The sequence below is a fragment of the Gigantopelta aegis genome, chromosome 2, assembly GCF_016097555.1.
Source record: "Gigantopelta aegis isolate Gae_Host chromosome 2, Gae_host_genome, whole genome shotgun sequence".
NCBI lineage: Eukaryota > Metazoa > Mollusca > Gastropoda > Neomphalida > Peltospiridae > Gigantopelta > Gigantopelta aegis.
The window spans coordinates 25,147,828-25,173,560 of record NC_054700.1 but is presented as its reverse complement, the minus strand read 5'-3'; the positions used below and the strand labels follow the sequence as shown (position 1 = coordinate 25,173,560).

At 37.2% G+C, this 25,733-nt stretch overlaps 1 protein-coding gene across 1 annotated transcript in view; it reads right to left on the bottom strand.

The window, feature by feature from the left end:
- Positions 1–25,733, bottom strand: part of LOC121387842 (C-myc promoter-binding protein-like) — a 111,052-nt gene that overhangs the window by 60,007 nt on the left and 25,312 nt on the right. Inside the window, exons 2-15 of the mRNA XM_041519073.1 lie at positions 23,639–23,944; positions 19,850–20,039; positions 18,588–18,644; positions 18,018–18,087; positions 16,875–17,041; positions 15,581–15,831; positions 15,030–15,096; positions 14,423–14,478; positions 13,477–13,621; positions 11,001–11,094; positions 9,568–9,649; positions 7,417–7,459; positions 3,327–3,467; positions 2,039–2,203 (exon numbers count right to left, since the gene is read on the bottom strand). Of these exons, the coding sequence (XP_041375007.1) occupies positions 2,039–2,203; positions 3,327–3,467; positions 7,417–7,459; positions 9,568–9,649; positions 11,001–11,094; positions 13,477–13,621; positions 14,423–14,478; positions 15,030–15,096; positions 15,581–15,831; positions 16,875–17,041; positions 18,018–18,087; positions 18,588–18,644; positions 19,850–20,039; positions 23,639–23,934 (1,824 nt within the window). The 5' untranslated portion in view covers positions 23,935–23,944. The remainder of the gene's footprint in view (positions 1–2,038; positions 2,204–3,326; positions 3,468–7,416; positions 7,460–9,567; positions 9,650–11,000; positions 11,095–13,476; positions 13,622–14,422; positions 14,479–15,029; positions 15,097–15,580; positions 15,832–16,874; positions 17,042–18,017; positions 18,088–18,587; positions 18,645–19,849; positions 20,040–23,638; positions 23,945–25,733) is intronic.

Genomic DNA, 25,733 nt, shown 5'->3' with positions numbered 1-25,733 from the left:
ACCTGTGGTTACTGATGTTCTTCATGACATAAATTATTTTAATATGTTTATTATTGGAGAAACCCATGCTAAAATCACCCAAATTAATTTATTCGCAATTGAAACATTGAAATAAATATGAATTGTTTAATTTATGTGGTTATTCTTGAATATTCCATTTATTAGCCATTCTCAGCAGTTCATATACATTAACAAATGCTATACACTCGATACTAGAGCAGTAGCCAACAATGAAAATTGTACCACGGCTTCTTCCAATGACCTTCACCTTTGCACGCAGAAAACCCTGAGATAACCTGCTGCTTTGTGCATGTGACATTCGAGAAATTCTTGGTTGTTTTATTGAGATCGCACATGTTGTTTTTGGAAAATAAATCGACAATGTATGAGATACTAGTACTTGGAGTTATGATTATACAATACATTTTCCTCTGTAGACCTACAGTATTTGGCAGCTTGTAATAAAAAGTGTGCAATCACAACAAACATGTTACTGTACTGTCATGCAGTACTGACAACGCCAGACAAGTCTTGAAGTGATATCAAGCGGTGGTACAATCACAACAAACATGTTACTGTACTGTCATGCAGTACTGACAACGCCAGACAAGTCTTGAAGTGATATCAAGCGGTGGTACAATCACAACAAACATGTTACTGTACTGTCATGCAGTACTGACAACGCCAGACAAGTCTTGAAGTGATATCAAGCGGTGGTACAATCACAACAAACATGTTACTGTACTGTCATGCAGTACTGACAACGCCAGACAAGTTTTGAAGTGATATCAAGCGGTGGTACAATCACAACAAACATGTTACTGTACTGTCATGCAGTACTGACAACGCCAGACAAGTCTTGAAGTGATATCAAGCGGTGGTACAATCACAACAAACATGTTACTGTACTGTCATGCACGTACTGACAACGCCAGACAAGTCTTGAAGTGATATCAAGCGGTGGTACAATCACACAACAAACATGTTACTGTACTGTCATGCAGTACTGACAACGCCAGACAAGTCTTGAAGTGATATCAAGCGGTGGTACAATCACAACAAACTTTTACTGTACTGTCATGCAGTACTGACAACGCCAGACAAGTCTTGAAGTGATATCAAGCGGTGGTACAATCACAACAAACATGTTACTGTACTGTCATGCAGTACTGACAACGCCAGACAAGTCTTGAAGTGATATCAAGCGGTGGTACAATCACAACAAACATGTTACTGTACTGTCATGCAGTACTGACAACGCCAGACAAGTCTTGAAGTGATATCAAGCGGTGGTACAATCACAACAAACATGTTACTGTACTGTCATGCAGTACTGACAACGCCAGACAAGTCTTGAAGTGATTCAAGCGGTGGTACAATCACAACAAACATGTTACTGTACTGTCATGCAGTACTGACAACGCCAGACAAGTCTTGAAGTGATATTCAAGCGGTCATATACAATCACAACAAATGTATACACTGTACTGTCATGCAGTACTGACAACGCCAGACAAGTCTTGAAGTGATATCAAGCGGTGGTACAATCACAACAAACATGTTACTGTACTGTCATGCAGTACTGACAACGCCAGACAAGTCTTGAAGTGATATCAAGCGGTGGTACAATCACAACAAACATGTTACTGTACTGTCATGCAGTACTGACAACGCCAGACAAGTCTTGAAGTGTAATACAAGCGGTGGTACAATCACAACAAACATGTTACTGTACTGTCATGCAGTACTGACAACGCCAGATAAGTCTTGAAGTGATATCAAGCGGTGGTACAAAAGGAAAACAACCAGCAATGGCAAATGATCATTTGAAAAATCTAAGCACCCAAATAATAATACAAACTGTTTATTTTGTATACCAGTATTCACTCCACCCTCAAGCCTCATTTAACATATAGCCTTTGTGCCTTTTAGGTTAGCCTTAGTACTCTTAATTTCCTAGATTTTTAAAGTCTATCATAGCCTACCCTTCTAACACCGAATTTCGAGGCCTGGACGTGGATCATTATAGACTAATGACGCTGTGATTTGTGTAACACTTACTGGGCATGTCGAACAGAACAGCTGCGTCAGTGGCTCTCAGTGTGGGCCGTTCGAGGATGGGATTCAGGTAATTCTTATAGCCTTTTAACAGACTGGCCGTAAACCGTAGAAATGCCTCCTGTATCTGTAGCTCCAATTTCATCTGAATATCATACATACAATCATTTATTACATATAGTCTTTTAAGTCTTTTGTTTTTGAAGGGCATAAAGCATGGACTCGCCCTTACTAAACACTGAGGAATGCTAACAAAAGAAACATTATTCCTAATTACCAGCAAGGAATCTTTTTCTATGCATTATTCCAGACAAAAATGCAAGTTATTTGATATTGATCAATATCAGTCTATTAGGTATTGTTTTTGGTTTAAACAATATTTATTAACCATTAAATATGCGGTTTCGGAATCGGCCAACAGGCATGATCCTATATTAAGACCTGTACCTACATTTTTCAAATATAAAGACATACAGCCAAGATGACAAATTTAATCAATTGATATTTGTAAACAAAGACATATGAAGTGAACAAAAGAAGAAAGGGGAGAGCGAGAGAGAAAAAAAAAAAAAGATAGAAAGAGAGAATGGGTGTAAGTGAATGGTTAAGTCGTCTCAAAACATTTACTGCTTACAGTAAGTTCTTGATTGCAACACAAGTTTTACGGCTCATATGTTGCGTCTGTGGCTTACGTTCAGGGCATATACACCATATATGATTATTTTATTGCAGATCCAATCTAGATGCTTTCATTGAACTAATGTTTTTTTTAGCTGGACTGCAGGCACCCGCTGTATCCAGTCTATATGAGCCTACATGCTTGTACAATAATTCTTCAATTAGGGGAAGTCATAGAAATTTTCTTTTACATCCAAAGATCACATGTTACCTAAATCCAACAGTAACAATGTTTATTTACAAAGTAAAGCAATTCTGAACAATTCTAAATAGGGTATCATCATTTCACATACAAATACAGACTGAACTTTTCTGTTGTAAAAAACACACACACGCGCACACACGCACGCACACACACACACACACACACACACACACACACAAACCTTCTGGCTCTCTGTCTCTTTCTTCTCACACAACACCTATAAAACAGAGTTAACAAGAACTTAACACAAAATGAATGAATGAATGTTTAACGACACCTCAGCACGACAAATACATTGGCTATCGATTGTCAAAACTATGATAAATGAACTTAACACAGGTGCCCAACTCAGTAACACAGTCTTAATAGATATGCTGTCACAGACCTCTTTGTTTTTCCTCTTGAAGTCGTAGTCAATGGGTGCCATTTCGAGAGAGACCTCGTCTGTAGTGTGGGGCTGATCGGGCTGGAGAACGAGAATGTCAAACAACCGATGAAGGGACTCCAGCAGCACGCGAGCAGGTTTCTGAAGATAATGTGACAGAGGAAAATTTAAAAACCAGCTTCGAACAGCAGGCTAATTTAATGAAAACCAAATTACACCTATAAAAACATGTATACTGCAGATCCTGAAATTAACACATCTCTAAATTAATGTGAATGACAGTGGAAAGACTGAAATGTGACATACAATTAATGCGAGTGGTCTCCCTTTGAAATATTAACATTCCTAACACCACATGTCTGTGTACTTTTCGGTTAGTCTTCAATGAGATCAACTCACTAATATGTCTGTGTACACATCAGTTAACCTGTTCAGTTCCTATTGTTTTTATTGAGACATATTTTTGCAGCAATCATTTACGTAATGTGTATAGTTACCTAAATCTGGCTAAATATTAGCATATGTGTACCATTACAACTATATGCCAACAAAGTTGCAGGGAACTTGGATAGTGAAGACAGAAAAGATCGACTGCAATATTAGTGTGCTATAACTCATTCACGTGTGATGGATTGTATCAGCTTTTTATAGGGTGGCTAAATATCCTGCAATTGTCACAAATGGTTGGCATCTGGCTGGACTATTGGACAATTAGTCTGTCTCATCTACGATGAATTGTGCTCCAGTTGTTTATATATGTATTCGAATTTTAATCATTGTTTGTTTTAATAGCGTGTGACACAGAACTTATTGGACTATTGGATTTAAGTAGCCTATATTTATTGCCTTTTAAAATTAACAAGGATAAGTGGACTATATCTAATAACCCATTTAAAACTCTGGGTATTAGGTGACCAACATTTTAATTGCAAACAAATAATTCATATAATTACAAACACTATTCATACAGTTTAATATATCCATAAATAACTTAAAGGAATGCTCGCATAAGGCTTTTGGACTGGTATACATATTCAACGATATATAAGCACATAATTGCTCCATATCAACAAGTATATTATTATATTCAGGGGTGCAGAAAGTACTCGCCCACTTGCCAAATGAGAGTAAAAATTCTCACTGACAAGTTGAAAAATGCAACTATCAGTCCGATGGGCGATCTGTCTTTTTCTGACTGATGGTATTTTTTTTTTATTTTATAAATTTTGAATTTTGTAAATCTATATGAAAACCCCCCCGAAAAACTGTCTTATTAGAATATTAAAAAAATGTATATCATTTGATGTGAAGACAGGACATATTATAATATTATTAAACATTAATATATTGTTCTCTAGGCTGGCGGACTAGTATAAATTCTGGCTAGCTAGTAAATTTCAGTTGGTTCTGGTCCGGCAGGCTAGTGAAATAGTTTTCATTTCTGTACCCCTGTATATTTAATTAATAAAACGGTTAAATGTGACGGCTATTATATATAAAGGGCGCAGCCATTTTGTACCACCCCAGTGAATACACTCTCTGGCAAGCCGGTGGTTACACAATATTTAACACATCATGTCAGGAATTAGTCTTAGAACTGAAGAAACAAATACATCTGAGTTTTGCGCAATGTTTTGTAATAATATCCATCTCAGTAAGCCAGCAATAAGTATCTATTATTTTACAATATAAAATAAACCACCATTGTCAACATGTTGAAACAACTGTACGCATTAACCTACGTATTGAAATGATAAACAGAGTGTTTTCTTAGTTAATTGGTCTATACTTTCATGGGCTACTCTTTTTGATTACCAGCAAGGGAGCTTTTATATGCACCATCCCACAGACAGGATAGTACATACCACGGCCTTTGTTACACCAGTTGTGAAGCAGTGGCTGAAATGAGAAATAGCCCAATGGGTCCACTGACTGGGATCGATCCTAGATCGACTGTGCATCAAGTGAATGCTTTACCACTGAGCTACGTCCCTCAATCCTGGTTGGAATGAAGGGAACCCAAACAGTCTACCACAGAGATTCCATCCTTCCACTCGAGCATCTCAGGTGATCACTGAGCTAAACGTCCCTCAATCCTGGTTGGAATGAAGGGAACCCAAACAGTCTACCACAGAGATTCCATCCTTCCACTCGAGCATCTCAGGTGATCACTGAGCTACGTCCCTCAATCCTGGTTGGAATGAAGGGAACCCAAACAGTCTACCACAGAGATTCCATCCTTCCACTCGAGCATCTCAGGTGACCACTGAGCTACGTCCCTCAATCCTGGTTGGAATGAAGGGAACCCAAACAGTCTACCACAGAGATTCCATCCTTCCACTCGAGCATCTCAGGTGACCACTGAGCTACGTCCCTCAATCCTGGTTGGAATGAAGGGAACCCAAACAGTCTACCACAGAGATTCCATCCTTCCACTCGAGCATCTCAGGTGATCACTGAGCTACGTCCCTCAATCCTGGTTGGAATGAAGGGAACCCAAACAGTCTACCACAGAGATTCCATCCTTCCACTCGAGCATCTCAGGTGATCACTGAGCTACGTCCCTCAATCCTGGTTGGAATGAAGGGAACCCAAACAGTCTACCACAGAGATTCCATCCTTTCACTCGAGCATCTCAGGTGATCACTGAGCTACGTCCCTCAATCCTGGTTGGAATGAAGGGAACCCAAACAGTCTACCACAGAGATTCCATCCTTCCACTCGAGCATCTCAGGTGATCACTGAGCTACGTCCCTCAATCCTGGTTGGAATGAAGGGAACCCAAACAGTCTACCACAGAGATTCCATCCTTCCACTCGAGCATCTCAGGTGATCACTGAGCTACGTCCCTGAGCAATCCTGGTTGGAATGAAGGGAACCCAAACAGTCTACCACAGAGATTCCATCCTTCCACTCGAGCATCTCAGGTGATCACTGAGCTACGTCCCTCAATCCTGGTTGGAATGAAGGGAACCCAAACAGTCTACCACAGAGATTCCATCCTTCCACTCGAGCATCTCAGGTGATCACTGAGCTACGTCCCTCAATCCTGGTTGGAATGAAGGGAACCCAAACAGTCTACCACAGAGATTCCATCCTTCCACTCGAGCATCTCAGGTGATCACTGAGCTACGTCCCTCAATCCTGGTTGGAATGAAGGGAACCCAAACAGTCTACCACAGAGATTCCATCCTTCCACTCGAGCATCTCAGGTGATCACTGAGCTACGTCCCTCAATCCTGGTTGGAATGAAGGGAACCCAAACAGTCTACCACAGAGATTCCATCCTTCCACTCGAGCATCTCAGGTGATCACTGAGCTACGTCCCTCAATCCTGGTTGGAATGAAGGGAACCCAAACAGTCTACCACAGAGATTCCATCCTTCCACTCGAGCATCTCAGGTGATCACTGAGCTACGTCCCTCATCCTGGTTGGAATGAAGGGAACCCAAACAGTCTACCACAGAGATTCCATCCTTCGAGCATCTCTCGAGCATCCCTCATCCTGGTGGATGAAGGGAACCCAAACACTACCACAGAGCTCCACTCGAGTCAGGTGATCCTCTACGTCCCTCCTGGTTGGAATGAAGGGAACCCAAACAGTCTACCACAGAGATTCCATCCTTCCACTGGAGCATCTCAGGTGATCACTGAGCTACGTCCCTCAATCCTGGTTGGAATGAAGGGAACCCAAACAGTCTACCACAGAGATTCCATCCTTCCACTCGAGCATCTCAGGTGATCACTGAGCTACGTCCCTCAATCCTGGTTGGAATGAAGGGAACCCAAACAGTCTACCACAGAGATTCCATCCTTCCACTCGAGCATCTCAGGTGATCACTGAGCTACGTCCCTCAATCCTGGTTGGAATGAAGGGAACCCAAACAGTCTACCACAGAGATTCCATCCTTCCACTCGAGCATCTCAGGTGATCACCGAGCTACGTCCCTCAATCCTGGTTGGAATGAAGGGAACCCAAACAGTCTACCACAGAGATTCCATCCTTCCACTCGAGCATCTCAGGTGATCACTGAGCTAAACCACACCCAACCAAGTGTGTAAATGCTGAATGCATAAAGCACATCATTACCTTTGGCAGCATCTTATGACCAAGACCTTTTTTTTCTTCTGGCCTACAAGATAAAAATAAAGTTTATTTCTATACTAGGAACATCTGCTTACAAATAACATACATTATACAATTTTAAATGGCTACTAGGAAAAATGGATATAATATAAATAAGTAGAGATTTACAGTTATATTTATCATATTAAATGGCTACTATAGACCTGTTCAAATTGGTTAGACCCTAAGTATTTTGCAAATGTTGTTTAATTCCTATTTAACACTTGTTTTCTTTACATAGGTGTGAAAACAAACATATTTCGTATACAATTCATCATCTAATATGTACGAAGTTGAATACACAAAAACTGAAAACTTATCCCATCCACCTGTTCAAAAGCAACAACGGGTTTTGGGCCCCCACTATTAAAAAACTTCTGGATCCGCATCTGCTATTTCAGTACTGTAATGTATTGATACAAAAATAAATCAGTTTGGGTGCTATTGGGGATAAAACACTGTAAGTAACTATAAGATAGGTTGATACATTATGACTGTCAGGTTGTATGTCCATGAATAATATATATTTATTACTTACTAATGCACGGGCAAGTGTTCAGCTGAAGGCCACGTTCCCTTTTAGTGAGGGGTGTGTGTGTTGGGGTGAGGTCTTAACCGTGTGATGTTCATTGTGACATATTGCACACACGTGGCCAGAATATTGAATACCCGCGATTGGTGGGGGCGTGGCCCTGTGCCCAACCCCACACCAACCTCTGACTTCGTATGTAGTTGTGTTAGGTTAGGTATGGTATGTAAATATATAATTTATAAAAATCAAAAAAATCAATAAATAATATATTGGCGAAATTGATTCAATATACTGCATGTACATGGAATGGTTACATGTATTTTTATGTATATGTTTAAAGAAAAGGTCAAACAAAGCTGGTACACATTTTACATTCCAAAACATTCATAACCTTGTTTCAATGAAACCAGCTATACGTAGCCTCGTATCCTATGGTAATCTTTTGTTATGCAAATAGACGTAGTTATTTATAAGCGAATGAATGTGCATTCAAAACATACAGAGATTTTTGTAAAATGGAAACAAGTCAACTTCGTGCATTTTAAATGATGAACTTGGGTTTGTTTTCATACAATTGAAACAAGGATTGAATAGGAATTAAATGTAACATTTGCAAAAAAATCTTAGGGTTTAAACAATTGAACAAGACTACAAGTACTAGGAAAAATGGAAATGACATAACTAAGTAGAAAATTACAGTTATCTTTATCATATTAAACGTCTACTAACTACTACTAAAAATGGATATAACATAAGTAGAAAATTACAGTTATATTTATCATATTAAATGGATACTAAGTACTAAGAAAAATGGATATAACATAACTTAGTAGAGAATTAGTTATATTTATCATATTAAACGTCTCCTAACTACTAGGGAAAATGGATATAACATAACAAAGTAGAAAATTACAGTTACATTTATTATATTAAACGGCTACCTACTACTAGGAAAAATGGATATAACATAACTAGGTAGAGAATTAATTATATTTATCATATTAAATGGCTACTAAGTACCACAAAAAATGGACATAAAATAACTAGATAAAGAATTACATTCCCCTGATGAACGTGGCGGGATGACGAATGTAACAGTTACTGTTTCTTTCCAAGTAATGTCATTTTAAATTTCTGAAGTTCGAGTGCAAGTCAGACATAAATATCTACAACTCTGGTTTAACACTGTCATATTACCTGTCGAATTATACACTGTCAGCTCATGACAAACAAAACAAAAAGCAAGATGTGTGAAACTTAAATTAATACAAAGAGTTTGCAAAATTGAAATTTCTTATTATCACAGTGTTTTATCAGTGGTACATGGTTAGGGTCACTGAATTAGTGTCGGGCTCACTATATATGCAAACAGAATGTCCTTATTGCACTTTAATTTATGCACTGTTAATCATTAGCTATCAAACTTTTGATAAATCTGACAGTCTTTAGAAGAAAATCCCCACTTTTTCCATTAGCAGCAAGAAAACTTTTAGTATTTTTCCCACAGGACAGCACACCCTATGGGCTCTGATGTCCCAGTCATGGAAAAGTGGTAAAAACAAAAGAGAAACTATGGGACTCACAGGCAAATTCTGTTGGTGTCCAGGTCAACACATATCACATCAGGCGGAGGGTCATGCAAGTCGAAGTATCGGGAGTCAATACCTTAATAACAAAAATACAAAAAAAATCACCCTTGTATCCTTCCGAGAAGTCTAAAATTATAATGTTATAATATTATCATGGTAGTACTACATATTTTCTTATCACTACTGGTAACATTAAAAGATTTTGACAATAATTTTACATTACAAAACATTCAATCTGTCAATATGATGACATCTAGTAAAGAAACTATCTCAAGTTCAATGTTATTGTAACATTCAACTAATACACTATGAAATTATGGAGAGATAAAATCCAGTGTAGGCGACATTGGTGACATTATAACGACTAGTAACACACTGTATAGAAATGTGTTTAATATAAAAATTCAATAGTTAAAAAGGATCCGTTAGACAAAAACATGTTACTAAAATGGCAGAAAACTCAAGTCTCATTAATATGATTCTCTTGTATAAATTAATATTTTTCAGTTCACAGCATCATTTCAGGAGAGACAACTGTATACTGACAAAATATCATTTCAGTTGTCATGTTTACATATTTTTCACATTTATTTTTCAAGATATCTTCATACATATTTTACTACTACTTTAAGAAAACAAATATTAGGGCAAGCAGAAACACACTGAATACACAAGACAGTGAAAACAAGAGAATCTATTTAATTGTATTTATTAAGACAAATTTTACAGAATTAAATGTCTCATCCCATGCTTCAGTGCACTGTAATAAACATCCAGAGGTGCAACTATAAACCAAGTTTCACTGACCTAGGACTGACAGTTTGTGAGAAAGTTATCAAAATGTGAAATTTTAATGTTAGACTCAAACGTTGACACCATCACAGCAGTCTAAAATGTAATATCTATATCTTGCCTCTTTACTTCGTAAATGTGAGTAAAAAAAGACCCTGTTAGTTGGAAATGCCTTACAATGGCAGCAAACTAAGGCCCTAACTAAACACCCCAGATCTGGGTCTTGGTCTGGCAAGTGTGGTGTATTTTCATGTCTGGGTCTGTAACTGGTGTGTGTTATCAATGTATATTAATGCATTCATATTCTTAGATAAATTTACTTCTATAAACATCAACAATAAGTATGAGAAATCCACATTGATTAATATATACATTTCCTGTTTATGAAGAAAAATTAACGAGTAAGGTTCGAAAATTGTGCAGCTGCCAGTCTGGCAATGTGAAAATATAGAGCATGTTCTATGACATCTGTTGCCAGATCTGTAGTTGACGTCAGCACAAACGCGGTGTGTTTTGTCGCATTCGATTCAGTGCGTTTCAATTTTACTGGCAACCTACTCGTCAGACCTAGCTTCATTGTGTTTTGGGCCTGAGGACAGTTTGTATCCTGGTGACTGTCACATGGGTTAACCTACCAACAATGTACGGGCAGGGAGCACTGAGAACTCCGGAGAGAGTGAGAGGACACAGAGGAATGTACGGACACTGCCAGTGGAACGGGAAGATCATCTGAAAACAGACACAATCAAAGTCATTACAACCCTGTAGCAGAACTCCACAATCAGGCTTTCTACCAGATAATAATTTGAAGGCATGTAATAAAAACAAAACAGACCAGTTGTGTCCCAACCTCCTACAAGAATACTTTTTGTAAATAATTTCAGTTTGGTTTGACGTCAGAAAAAAGTAAGTGTTTTACAAATAACAAAAATTTTAAAGTACTATTTTTGTGTGCAATTTACAAAACAATCGTCTATAAGTGGTCATGGTTTTGAAATGGGACACTGAATTTAATGCGATTTGACAAATTTTAGTTCAAACTGCAGTTCTCCAACTATCATCTATAGAAAAATTATTTAAGGATTGACCTGTTATGTTTTTTTTATTCATGCGCAGTGGGTCATACAAAAGTGCACACATAATTTTTTCACTTCATACTTGCATGAACCAATATAATTAGGGTCAATTTTTATAATTAAATTTATATGCATACTTTAACAATACATAACTGATTTTATTTTGTTTAGCTTGAAATACGCCTGTAGCTTTGTTTGTGTAAACTTCCTTGATACTTATGTTGCGTAAGAATACAAACATTCATTCACTATTATTTGAATCAGGTAATTTTTAAATGACATCATTTGGAAATGACGTCATTTTGATAAACGATACCATTTTCTCTAGCTCTAGAGCATCTTTAAGGATCATTTAGTTATACTGGAAGGAATTGTCCGATTCATGTTTAGTTTACATTTGTGAATGTAACTGAAGGGAATGTGTCAACTCTCGAGAGAACCGTTTAATTTTTGTCAACAGCTGTAGAACAATGCTTACAAGTAAGTTTCAGGTGTGAACATACCTACATTTCTTTGGCCACTGACCAAGTCTCATTTCATTAGTGAAGAGGTGTTTTTGTTTTTTATTATCAATGCGTATACATGTCAACTCTGCTATAGCATTCTCCATTAATTTATCATATATAAAAAAAAAAGTGTACTATTACGTGGTATCTGTGTCATATTATTATTACTTTTACATTTTTCACGTGTGTTTTCTTCAAAATATCTAAATATTGTTGCCTGAATAATCTGACAAAAGTAGTGCAAGTCAGCTGGGAGGGGCTTGTTGTTGGTAGACAAGGCTTGAATTTTTTTGGTTCATCAAGATATGAATGGAAAAAGTAAGCATCTCTGGACCAATCAGATTGCTGTAAAGTATATCTATAGACACAAAGAAAATTTAATTATAAAATATATCCATTAATTTCCAAGATTTTAAGGTATGTAATTTTATCTTCCGTATTGTACCCTCCGACAGAAATCCTGACAATGCAATTGTAAGAGAGCTATGAATTTATTTATTTTTTTGATGTTCTATTATACTTGTGGTTCACCCAACCACCCTCACATGTCCTGGGAAATTCACTATGGAAGTTTGAGATACTGAAACAATCTCACTGTAATCTTTCACGGTGTCTAGGTATGTGTAACTCTTCCTCCTTTCTCCCCAACTCTTAATGTGAATGCAGTGTCTATTTCTAGTGTTTTTATCAAATGTTCCTGTCTTTAGGCTTTGTTTCTTTTTGTTTTTTTTAATCTGGGTGAATCCAACTGTGAGCAACTCATCTTAGATAATAGTTGTCACATATTATTACTGCATTACTTAGCAAGACATTTCAAATAATTCCATTCCTTTGTTAAATATTTTTTGAATGTGTACATTAATAAGTGACAGGCAATGACATAAGCTTGGCAACTTATGCCGCTACTTTTTATGCTTACAACTACAACTATACATCTCACTGCACTTAGTAGATACAGCCGACTACTTTTCGCAAGCTACCTCCTACTTTCAAAGATAATGAACTCTGTTTTTGACTGCATATTAGGACATTCTTTATTTTGAAGTGATTTTTGCTGGACAACAATGGTGGCATGTTGTGGTCATTTTCAGGGATCGATAGCGGATTGTGACAGTAGATTGTGATAATAAATTTGATCGTTTTACCAACAACGAACATCACCAAATATTGGGATATGAATTGTAATTTGTATTTTAAAAAAAAATTCTGGTCAGAAAACAACTGTTATCAGGAATAATGGACATAAATACTGGACAGCTGGCCACAAATGCCCATAAGTAAACACAATTTTTTGCTTGATTTTATTCAATATTAACTTATTTAAAATATCATAAAATTGAGAAAAACCGACAAAATTATTACTTACTGATTCAAATATGAACTTTATTTCATGTATTTATAAAACATTTAAGTGAAATACGTATAAAAATTATAAATTTGTACCCACTCAACATGTTTTTTGTGAAAAATTAATCCAGTAGTCTAAAGGTTAAAACCTGAGGATACACTAATGAGAAGACAATGATTACCGAGGTCACAGCTTCAGCCACTCCAGTGAGGACTGCCGGTCGGAGAGAATGGATAAGAATCTTGCATTCTATCATAACATAGTACAATATACTCAAGCAGTTATCTGGCCCCATGTTCTTCAACAAAGTGATGAATGACGAACCGCTGAAACATACAAACATTAAACATGACACATGTCAAAGAAGAAAATACATTTATATTCAGATCTTTACTTAGTACCAACCAGCTAAACTGTACTTTTAATATGAGTTTAATTAATTTTAATAACTTCATCAAGCAACTGCACACAGCACAGTACATACACGCACACTTACCCAGACTCCCAGTCAGACTCAATTGTCAATGTACATTCATCAACCCCCCTTCTCTCTCTCTGTCTCTCGGTCTCTCACACACACACAAAAAACAAACCATATAAACATGACATATCTCAATAAAGAACCAACCACAGACACACACACACACACACAAAAACCCAACCATTTTTATTAACTTTATAACATCCTGCATTTTGGCAAAGGATATGAAATCTGAAGATACAAAATATAGAGGCACTAATCTAAATGGCGAAATGACACTTTTCACACACACAATTACCGTATCAAGTTATTAGCAGTAGTGAGAAACATTAAAGTCACCAAAATATTTAAACTCTTATTCTATATAAAAAACTTACTGAATATGTCTATTGTTGTATATATAAGAGGATAATGAACAAGTTATTGGTTACTATCAAATTTATGTCCTTAATTTTCAGCTGTCACGAAAATGCATTAAAAAAAGGATCCCTTTCTACTTTTTCTGTACGAGTAGTATGTGACATTTATGGGTTTTCTCCTTTCTTTGTTTCTCTTGACCAAGTGTTGAACTCAGCATGCTGGACACACAATTATCTGAAGTGTTATGCAATTATTTCTTTCTTTTTGTGTTTGTAAATTGACTTACTTTTGTGGAAGTGGGGAGTCTTCTGGCATACAGAGAGACAGGGCCTCGTTATTCAGCTGAAAACAGAAGAGGAGTAAAAATCACGTTAAAAAAGAGAGTACATCATACTAATGAATATAGCTAGACACAGGCCATAGGATTTCAAATTTCAGTGCAAACACTTTTTCAAGACTGTGCCTTGTGATCATGGGAACTCATCGGAAACTGTTTTATTATATATAAATTCTTTTCGTTGAATAGTCATACTCGATATAATAATAATGGGAAACGAAATTTCGGTTCCGTGATTTTACCGACATGGTACCGAAAACGATCGTTTCTGTGAAATCCCAAGGCACAGAAATTTCTTTCGACAAACAATGACAACTGTTCTAAAAACTTTTATAAACACCGAGTTCCTTGCATAGTTGGCATTACAAGTGACATTTTGTACACAAAGTTACTATGCCTGACAGCATTTCTGCCAGTGGTACTAAGGGTAAAATTACATACCCTAAAATATTGGAAATTAATGGATTTTTATAACTTTTAGACAGATTATAGTAAGCTACTGCACGTTTAAATGTTGAAATATAAGCTACGTTGGCGTGTTTACCACACGACGTACCTGAATAAGAATCCTGGGTCTTTCAGGTGATGGATAGGGAACATTGAACATGAAGTGAGAGATTTGTCTGAAACAAAACAAACATCAAAATGGGTCTTTTCTAATATCACTTGTCTAATAACATTTTCACTTGTCCACTGGACAATAACTAAGGTAACGACAAGTGCTTACTTTGAACACCGATATACGATAATCATTCTATTTATCTGAGGCTAGGCTTGTGATTCTGTTTATTTTAATTTTATAATGCTCTAAACTACATCTCAGAGGTCCTGATTCTCCACACACTGTCTCAAACCCTCCACTCATCTTGCTGTTTTGGTTTTTCTTAGCAGGCCATATTTTCTTTCGCCTGCTTTAAAAAACAAACAAAGAAACCAGCTGGCTATATTTCACTTCCTATTTCGAGGCCTGTTAATTCTTTCACAAGCAGTAATTTCCAATCATAGCGATCATCAATCTTGACCAATCTCTTATATAAATAAAACAAAATTTAACAACTACCACTTCAAACATATATGTATACGATAGTATATTCTGCCATCTCATACCTCTCTAATGGCACAGTGTGAGGACCGGTGATGGAGTTTTTATACAGGTAGGAGAGGAACTTCTTAAACGCATCGAAAAATGGCCAGTGTGAGAGCAGACAGATGGACTTGTTGGTGTGGATTGTTTTTGAAACCCGATACTGTTCTCGGATGTGTTTGTTTTTCAATCCGAGAGATCGCAACTGAAGATCCGAGAGACCAACTTCCCCATCTCCGTATTCCTCATAGAACGTCACCGCAGCTCCATACACCTAGATTTATAACAACAAACCAAACATTGTAAACACTGTATACTAATTTATTGCTCGGGCTACCAGATGTCTAAACCTAATAGTCTGCTGGTCTACTAGGGTTGTTTTTTGCACATCCAAATACTTCACAATCAACAAGATGCTTAAACATGTAAAACTCCCACCTAAAACAAAATGTTTAAATAAAAATAAATTATTTTGTTTTTTTAATTTTAAATTATTAAAATTATGGGCTACCAATTTTTACTGAGGGCTACCACCCACAAAAGTTAAGGTCAAGGCCTAGTATAGGTCTTCTTTAAATTAATATTACAAATAATCAACTTTAACAAGCATTATGAGAGTACTGCTAAAGCATTACATGTCCCCTATGGAACCCAACAATTTTTTTTTATCTTCGAAATTTATGGAACATACCTTTGTAAAAAGTGGGTAAATCACCATGAAAGATAAACATGATCAGTTACAGTACATGAAGTATATAAAATTTTATCTCAATATCTTTAGGCAAAACGAGTCCGGAAAACAAATTTTAAAATTTCCTATGTTCAAGGGACATAACTCCGTCAAAAATGGGTAATTTGCAATGAAAGTCAAACTTGATCTGTAGGTAGTATTAAACCAAATAACTTTTGGCTGGGTCAAAGTTCGAGGTACACCAAACTTTTGATAGAGAAGTTAACACCTCAAGTCCTGTAATTGGTGATAAATGTGAGTGTTGGGTGTAAAAAAAAAAAGAAGTTTCATCTGGGCAAAAAAAAAATTAAAATTTTATTTCATCTAGTACCACTGTGTCAATTAGCCGGAGCTCACCAGTGTGATCCGGTTACAATGTACTTTAATGGGAATAAAAAAAACATTGACATGTCAAGTGAATAACTTCAGAAATATGTAAGTTAAAAATGATTAATACTAATAATAATATAAGGCTTAATGAAAAATATATGTTAAGATACTAAAAACTGAAATTGTAAAAACCCCAAACATTACATTATTAATGACCTCTTGTTGAGAACAAAGAAAGTGAATGAAACATCATTGACCTTGGCGTTGGGTACTGTCAAGATGAATGTGGAGAATATAGGAAGTGGGTGTTGAGCTTTGGCTGGCCATGACTCCACCGTGGCTCCCATCGGTAAGCAGAACATCGGCACAGAGTCGGGCATCGGAAAGTTCTCATAGTCCTCCTCCGGGTACCGGTCTAGGATTTCTGTAAACAAACAATTAAACAAGCATTTTAGTACAAGTAGTGTTTAAACATATTCATAGAACCGTGTACGTTTTTCTAAATATTTTGTATCACATATCAGTAAATTAGCAGCCTAACTTTCAATTTTTAAATGAAGAGTAATACATTTTTCATGACGTTAATGGCAAGTATAGCCAAATGATGCTAAAGAATGGCATTTGATGGTAAGAAAATTGATGTTGATGGTCTAATCTAACATTAAATGCCTAGCCTACCATAAACTGATTTGGTGAATAAAGAAATCTGTAATGTAACATTCAGGATTTTTAAAAACATTTTTTTTATTAAAACTCCCACAAACCCCCACCCCAACATATATAGATGTAACTAGAAGCCAAGATACCTTTATCCATAGTCCATCCCAGCCTCCAGTTGGATTTGACGTAAAAAGAAAACAAAAAGTGTTTTGGAAATAATAAAAAAAAAAGTCCAACTATTTTTGTGTGCCATTTAGAAATAAATAACTTGTAATACAAATACCACAATAAGAAAACAGTGCTCTCCAGATATACTTGGGTCATAGGATCGAACCTCCTCAGCAGACCCATCACCTCCCCCCCCCTCAATTCCGAACCAGTGTCCCAGAATGGGTATATCAAAGGCTGTGGTATGTGATGTCCAGTCTACAGAAAGTGCATATAAAAGATTTCTTGGTGTTTATGGAGAAATTTAACAGGTTTCCTCTGAAGACTACTTGTCTAATTACCAAATGTTTGACATCCCACAGCTATTGATTAATAAATAAATGTGCTCTAGTGGTGTCGTTAAATAAGATAAAACTTTAAACTTTGATGGAGCCAACAATTTCTTTCTGGCAGAAACCCTATATATGTCACCATGACTTTTTCCAGGCGAAACAATAAAAAATATATGCTAGACTGCAGCTTAAAAAAAAATTCCTGGTATCATAGTGTATACATATGTTTGAAAATCCCACCTGGTTTGTATGAGATGACATCGGTCTTGTTCATGGACTTTTTGTAGCAGACGAACACGTCAGAACCAACCTATAATCACAAATATTCAGCAAGTGACAACTTAGTTTTCACATCACACAAACATCGTAAGCACATTCATTTAAAATAGAACAGACTGCAACATGATTGAGAAGTAGAGTAGAAGCCAACATACTAAATAATAAGAAATGACAGCAGAGCTAAAAATGTAGTAGACTTCAAATGATTACGTGTCACAGAAACCAATGTTTAACATCAACAGCTGATGATTAATAAATCAATGTGCTCTAGTGTTCCTATTGGTGGGCCCACTGGGCTATTTCTCGTCCCAGCCAGTGCACCTTGACTGATATATCAAAGGCCATGGTATGTACTACCCTGTCTGTGGGATAGTGCATATAAAATATCCCTTGCTGCTAGTGTAAAAATGTAGCGCATTTCCTCTCTAAGACACTATGTCAAAATTACCAAATGTGTGACATCCAATAGCCGATGAGTAATAAAATCAATGTGCTCTAAACAAAACAAACTTCTTAAACAAGCACACTTACCACTCCTTTGTTCAGATTTTTGCTTATCTTGTTGTATGCTAATGGAGGTTCTTCATTCTGAGTGGGAAAAAACAAACAAATTTACATACATGTAAAGATTCAGAATACATAAAGCATTTATAATCAATAGAGATACAGTTAAGTGTAAAATTTACTGACAATCATGGATCTTTTATCTAGTTTTTTAATAATAGAAAGAGAGGTCATGCAAATTTGACTAAGTTGAGGTATACAATGTCATGTATTATTTTGTTTCCTCACTTTAAATTTGGTAAAGGAGGTAATACCTGTATCAAACTCCCTGCCATCGTGAACGCCATGTATTTTACATTGAGACCCTTTATATACCACCATCATAACATAAAATAGTGCATTTCAACTTCTTTTTGTGCTTACATCCAATTAAGGTTGAAACATGCTGTCCTTGGCACATACCTCAGCTATCTGGGCTGTTTGTCCAGGACAGTGGGTTAGTTGTTAGTGGTTAGTGAGACAGAAGAGGGTGTAATTGTCTTACACCTACCCACTGAGTTGTTAAAACTCGATCTGGGTGGAAGCCGATAGAGGGTGCGAACCCAGTATTTACCAGCCTTATGTCCGATGGCTTAAGCACGACACCACCGAAGCCAGTATAAAAATAGTTAAAATTTTTTGTGACCATTCCTAGCATCACCTAAAACCATATTAATGAACTGCAACAACGAAAATCACCAAATATTGGGATATGAATCATAGTTCATTTTTTAAAAATGCTATCAGAAAACCACTGTTATCGAGAATAAAATGGACACAAATACTGGACAGCTGGACACAAATGCCCGTAAGAAAATACAACTTTTTCAATTTTTGGCCTAATTTTAATCAATATTAACTTATCTAAAATATACAAATTAGAACCCATGAAAATAATACTTAACGATTCAAATACAAACGTTATTTTATGTATTTAAGTGAATATATGCGAGTAAAAATTATAAACTTGTACCCACTCAATGTGTTTTTGTCAAAAATTAATCCAGTAGTCTAAAGGTTAAGCAAATCACTGACATGACATTACATGTCATTTACAGGACAGATTAATACTTGCAATGTCCCGGAAACTGTTTTCATTAGAGCGTGCACCATGTTTACTTTGTGAGCTAGGATGACACAGATATCAGTAACTGGAAGAGTATCACTGGCTACTGACTCCAGTGCCCGTCCATATGTAAAATACATACAGAAACTGTTTTATGTGAGTTGAGTGCTTTCACAATGTTTACCTTGTTAGACAGTATGACACAGATGTCGGTAACTGCAAGAGTATCACTTGCTGCCGATTCCAGTGCCCGTCGATATGTAATGTATATTCGAAAACTGCTTCCATTGTTCACATTGGCAGGATTGCCTGTAGATGTAGTATGAACAACCTCACATCCAGGTATCAGCTTCTCTCGGCCTTCATAGAGGACTCTACAAGACAAATGTATTAGTAAGCAAATGTGTGCACAACCTCACATCCAGGTATCAGCTTGTGTGAGCCTTCATAGAGGACTCTACAAGACAAATGTATTAGTAAGTAAATGTGTGCACAACCTCACATCCAAGTATCAGCTTGTGTGAGCCTTCATAGAGGACTCTACAAGACAAATGTATTAGTAAGCAAATGTGTGCACAACCTCACATCCAAGTATCAGCTTGTGTGAGCCTTCATAGAGGACTCTACAAGACAAATGTATTAGTAAGCAAATGTGTGCACAACCTCACATCCAGGTATCAGCTTGTGTGAGCCTTCATAGAGGACTCTACAAGACAAATGTATTAGTAAGTAAATGTGTGCACAACCTCACATCCAAGTATCAGCTTGTGTGAGCCTTCATAGAGGACTCTACAAGACAAATGTATTAGTAAGTAAATGTGTGCACAACCTCACATCCAAGTATCAGCTTGTGTGAGCCTTTATAGAGGACTCTACAAGACAAATGTATTAGTAAGTAAATGTGTGCACAACCTCACATCCAGGTATCAGCTTGTGTGAGCCTTCATAGAGGACTCTACAAGACAAATGTATTAGTAAGTAAATGTGTGCACAACCGTACATCCAGGTATCAGCTTGTGTGAGCCTTCATAGAGGACTCTACAAGACAAATGTATTAGTAAGTAAATGTGTGCACAACCTCACATCCAAGTATCAGCTTGTGTGAGCCTTCATAGAGGACTCTACAAGACAAATGTATTAGTAAGTAAATGTGTGCACAACCTCACATCCAAGTATCAGCTTGTGTGAGCCTTCATAGAGGACTCTACAAGACAAATGTATTAGTAAGTAAATGTGTGCACAACCTCACATCCAAGTATCAGCTTGTGTGAGCCTTCATAGAGGACTCTACAAGACAAATGTATTAGTAAGTAAATGTGTGCACAACCTCACATCCAAGTATCAGCTTGTGTGAGCCTTCATAGAGGACTCTACAAGACAAATGTATTAGTAAGTAAATGTGTGCACAACCTCACATCCAAGTATCAGCTTGTGTGAGCCTTCATAGAGGACTCTACAAGACAAATGTATTAATAAGTAAATATGTGCACAACCTCATATCCAAGTATCAGCTTGTGTGAGCCTTCATAGAGGACTCTACAAGACAAATGTATTAGTAAGTAAATGTGTGCACAACCTCACATCCAGGTATCAGCTTGTGTGAGCCTTCATAGAGGACTCTACAAGACAAATGTATTAGTAAGTAAATGTGTGCACAACCTCACATCCAAGTATCAGCTTGTGTGAGCCTTCATAGAGGACTCTACAAGACAAATGTATTAGTAAGTAAATGTGTGCACAACCTCACATCCAAGTATCAGCTTCTCTCGGCCTTCATAGAGGACTCTACAAGACAAATGTATTAGTAAGCAAATGTGTGCACAACCTCACATCCAAGTATCAGCTTGTGTGAGCCTTCATAGAGGACTCTACAAGACAAATGTATTAGTAAGTAAATGTGTGCACAACCGTACATCCAGGTATCAGCTTCTCTCGGCCTTCATAGAGGACTCTACAAGACAAATGTATTAGTAAGCAAATGTGTGCACAACCTCACATCCAAGTATCAGCTTCTCTCGGCCTTCATAGAGGACTCTACAAGACAAATGTATTAGTAAGCAAATGTGTGCACAACCTCACATCCAAGTATCAGCTTGTGTGAGCCTTCATAGAGGACTCTACAAGACAAATGTATTAGTAAGTAAATGTGTGCACAACCTCACATCCAGGTATCAGCTTGTGTGAGCCTTCATAGAGGACTCTACAAGACAAATGTATTAGTAAGTAAATGTGTGCACAACCTCACATCCAGGTATCAGCTTGTGTGAGCCTTCATAGAGGACTCTACAAGACAAATGTATTAGTAAGTAAATGTGTGCACAACCTCACATCCAGGTATCAGCTTGTGTGAGCCTTCATAGAGGACTCTACAAGACAAATGTATTAGTAAGTAAATGTGTGCACAACCTCACATCCAAGTATCAGCTTGTGTGAGCCTTCATAGAGGACTCTACAAGACAAATGTATTAGTAAGTAAATGTGTGCACAACCTCACATCCAAGTATCAGCTTGTGTGAGCCTTCATAGAGGACTCTACAAGACAAATGTATTAGTAAGTAAATGTGTGCACAACCTCACATCCAAGTATCAGCTTGTGTGAGCCTTCATAGAGGACTCTACAAGACAAATGTATTAGTAAGTAAATGTGTGCACAACCTCACATCCAAGTATCAGCTTGTGTGAGCCTTCATAGAGGACTCTACAAGACAAATGTATTAGTAAGTAAATGTGTGCACAACCTCACATCCAAGTATCAGCTTGTGTGAGCCTTCATAGAGGACTCTACAAGACAATGTATTAATAAGTAAATATGTGCACAACCTCACATCCAAGTATCAGCTTGTGTGAGCCTTCATAGAGGACTCTACAAGACAAATGTATTAGTAAGTAAATGTGTGCACAACCTCACATCCAAGTATCAGCTTGTGTGAGCCTTCATAGAGGACTCTACAAGACAAATGTATTAGTAAGTAAATGTGTGCACAACCTCACATCCAAGTATCAGCTTCTCTCGGCCTTCATAGAGGACTCTACAAGACAAATGTATTAGTAAGCAAATGTGTGCACAACCTCACATCCAAGTATCAGCTTGTGTGAGCCTTCATAGAGGACTCTACAAGACAAATGTATTAGTAAGTAAATGTGTGCACAACCGTACATCCAGGTATCAGCTTCTCTCGGCCTTCATAGAGGACTCTACAAGACAAATGTATTAGTAAGCAAATGTGTGCACAACCTCACATCCAAGTATCAGCTTCTCTCGGCCTTCATAGAGGACTCTACAAGACAAATGTATTAGTAAGCAAATGTGTGCACAACCTCACATCCAAGTATCAGCTTGTGTGAGCCTTCATAGAGGACTCTACAAGACAAATGTATTAGTAAGTAAATGTGTGCACAACCTTACATCCAAGTATCAGCTTGTGTGAGCCTTCATAGAGGACTCTACAAGACAAATGTATTAGTAAGTAAATGTGTACACAACCGTACATCTAGGTATTGGCTTCTCTTAGCTTTCAATTTTCCTCGTAACATTTTGAGGAATGCAGTTTTACAAGCAACTGGTATCTTCAAAAATGAAAGTCTGACCTAAGAAACCTCATACAGTGAAACCTCTTAAAACCGGTCTGGACCCTCTGTAAACTGGAATTCCCTCATAACTGGACGCTTTTCATGATCCCTTTTTAAATATCTCTGAGGAAGAGAACCTCTCTAAACTGGATACCTCTTAAAACTGGACTTTTACTTGGTCCTGAGGGTGTCCAGTTTAGAGGAGTTTCACTGTATTTTTTTTTTTCAAGAATGTTTTCTTCTTCATGTTATAGTTATTAAAAGCCATTTGTTACAATGAATCAGCTTGAAACAAAACAGGGTGGGTTCCCCCCCACCCCTGTCTCCTGAAAAACATTTTTTAAAATGCAAATACAAGGTTTTCTTACTTCAGTGAGTATAATACTTTGTGAACAGCCCTTACCCAATATCTGTGAGTGGTGGTTTATGGCGTCCTCGTTTAAAACAGATGTACATCTCTGGACAGCGAATGCTGCCATGGTTGAGGTCAGCAGGGAAGCCGTTTGGAGTGACATCAATACACTGGTAGCCGACGGGGGTCCGTTCGCCCAGGTTCTTGTTGATGATGGTCACGTCAGTGATGGGGTCCTGCTTGAACGTCGGCTTGATGGCAGCTTCGTTGAAGAATTCCTGCAGTGGCAGCGGATTGTCTGACAGGCCAGCCACCACGAAGTAGTCCACAACCCGCTTCTCATCCATTATGCCCGATCTGAAACACACACAAAGATATCAGTGATTACACCCGATTTGAAACACACACAAAGATATCAGTTATTACACCCGATCTGAAATAGACAGAAAGGTAGTCAACGATTACACCCGATCTGATATACACACAAAGGTAGTCAGCGATTATGCCTGATCTGATATACACACAAAGGTAGTCAACAATTATGCCCGATCTGATACACACACAAAGGTAGTCAGCGATTATGCCCGATCTGAAATACACACAAAGATATCAGCGATTATGCCCGATCTGATATACACATAAATATATCAGTGATTACACCCGATCTCATATACACACAAAGGTAGTCAGAGATTACACCCAATCTGATATACACACACAAAGATATCAGTGATTACACCTGATCTGATATATAAAGGTAGTCAGCGATTACACCCGATCTGATACACACACAAAAATATCAGTGAATAATTAAATTTCTGTTACATTCATTACAACGTAACGTCATGCAGACGTAGCAACGGGAGTTTGTTCATTTTTCGATGAACGTAAAAATTACGTCATCAGGGAACGTCATATGTGATGACGTCATTTTATATAGGAAAGTTGTCTTAATGAGCGTTATTGTTTATGAATAAAAAATAATGCAAAATAAAGAATGACATTTTAGTGTTATTATTAGCATGTATGATTCAAATTTAATTATAAGTATTGTCTGTTATTTCTTTTACGTTCATCTGGGTATGAAAAAAAAAAAATCATCTGCAAACTTATGTGAGAATGGCTTTGCCGATTCACACAGTTTGCGGATGATATTTTTTTGTTTATACCCCGATGAACGTAAAAGAAATAAAAGACAATCCTTAATTACACCTGATCTGAAATACACACAAAGGTACTCAGCGATTATGCCCGATCTGAAATACACACAAAGGTAGTCAGCGATTATGCCCGATCTGAAATACATACAAAGGTAGTCAACTAAACTTAAAGACAGACGAACTGTTTTGTCAAGTAATGGTCAAATATCAAGACATGATTTCAAATTTATAAAAAATGTTATACAAAACTCTCTATAAAAATGACCACAACAGCATGGCTTAAGTCCCTTGAAAAAGAACGAACAAATATTTGTTTAACGACATTTAATAACTATTCTGTGTCTAGCACATATGATTATTTTAAACACTTGATCAAGAGTAAGAGATAGGAAAGCTCCTGCGGTCAAATAGGTTTTTCCTACTGATGAAGTTTCATACCATAGACAGGGGGACGGGACGCTGTCCAGTGGTAAAGCACTTACTTGATGCACAGTTGGGCTATTTGTTGCTCCATCCAGTGCACCATAATTGGTATATCAAAGACTGTGGTATGTATTATCCTGTCTGTGGGATGGTGCATATAAAAGATCCATTGCTACTAATGTAGCGGGTTTCCTTTCTAAGACTATATGTCGAAATTACCAAATGTTTGACATCCAATAGTCGATGATTAATAAATCGATGTGCTCTAGTGGTGTTGTTAAACAAAACAAACTTTAACTATACGATAGACAGACAAAGAACAGTTTTCGATGAACCGTCAAGGGATACTGGTGGCGAGAAGAAAAATACATCAATGTCCATACATATTATTACTGGGTGAACTATCCTGTGAAGCATCGCACCTCACACACGCAATCTTAGTCTATATAAGCTACATCCCACAACAACCAGCTACCACGAAACACACCTCTTACCCCTACATTCACATACAAGTTTTGATACCACTATGTGTTAAGAAAAATAGGGGACAGGTTTAGCTCAAT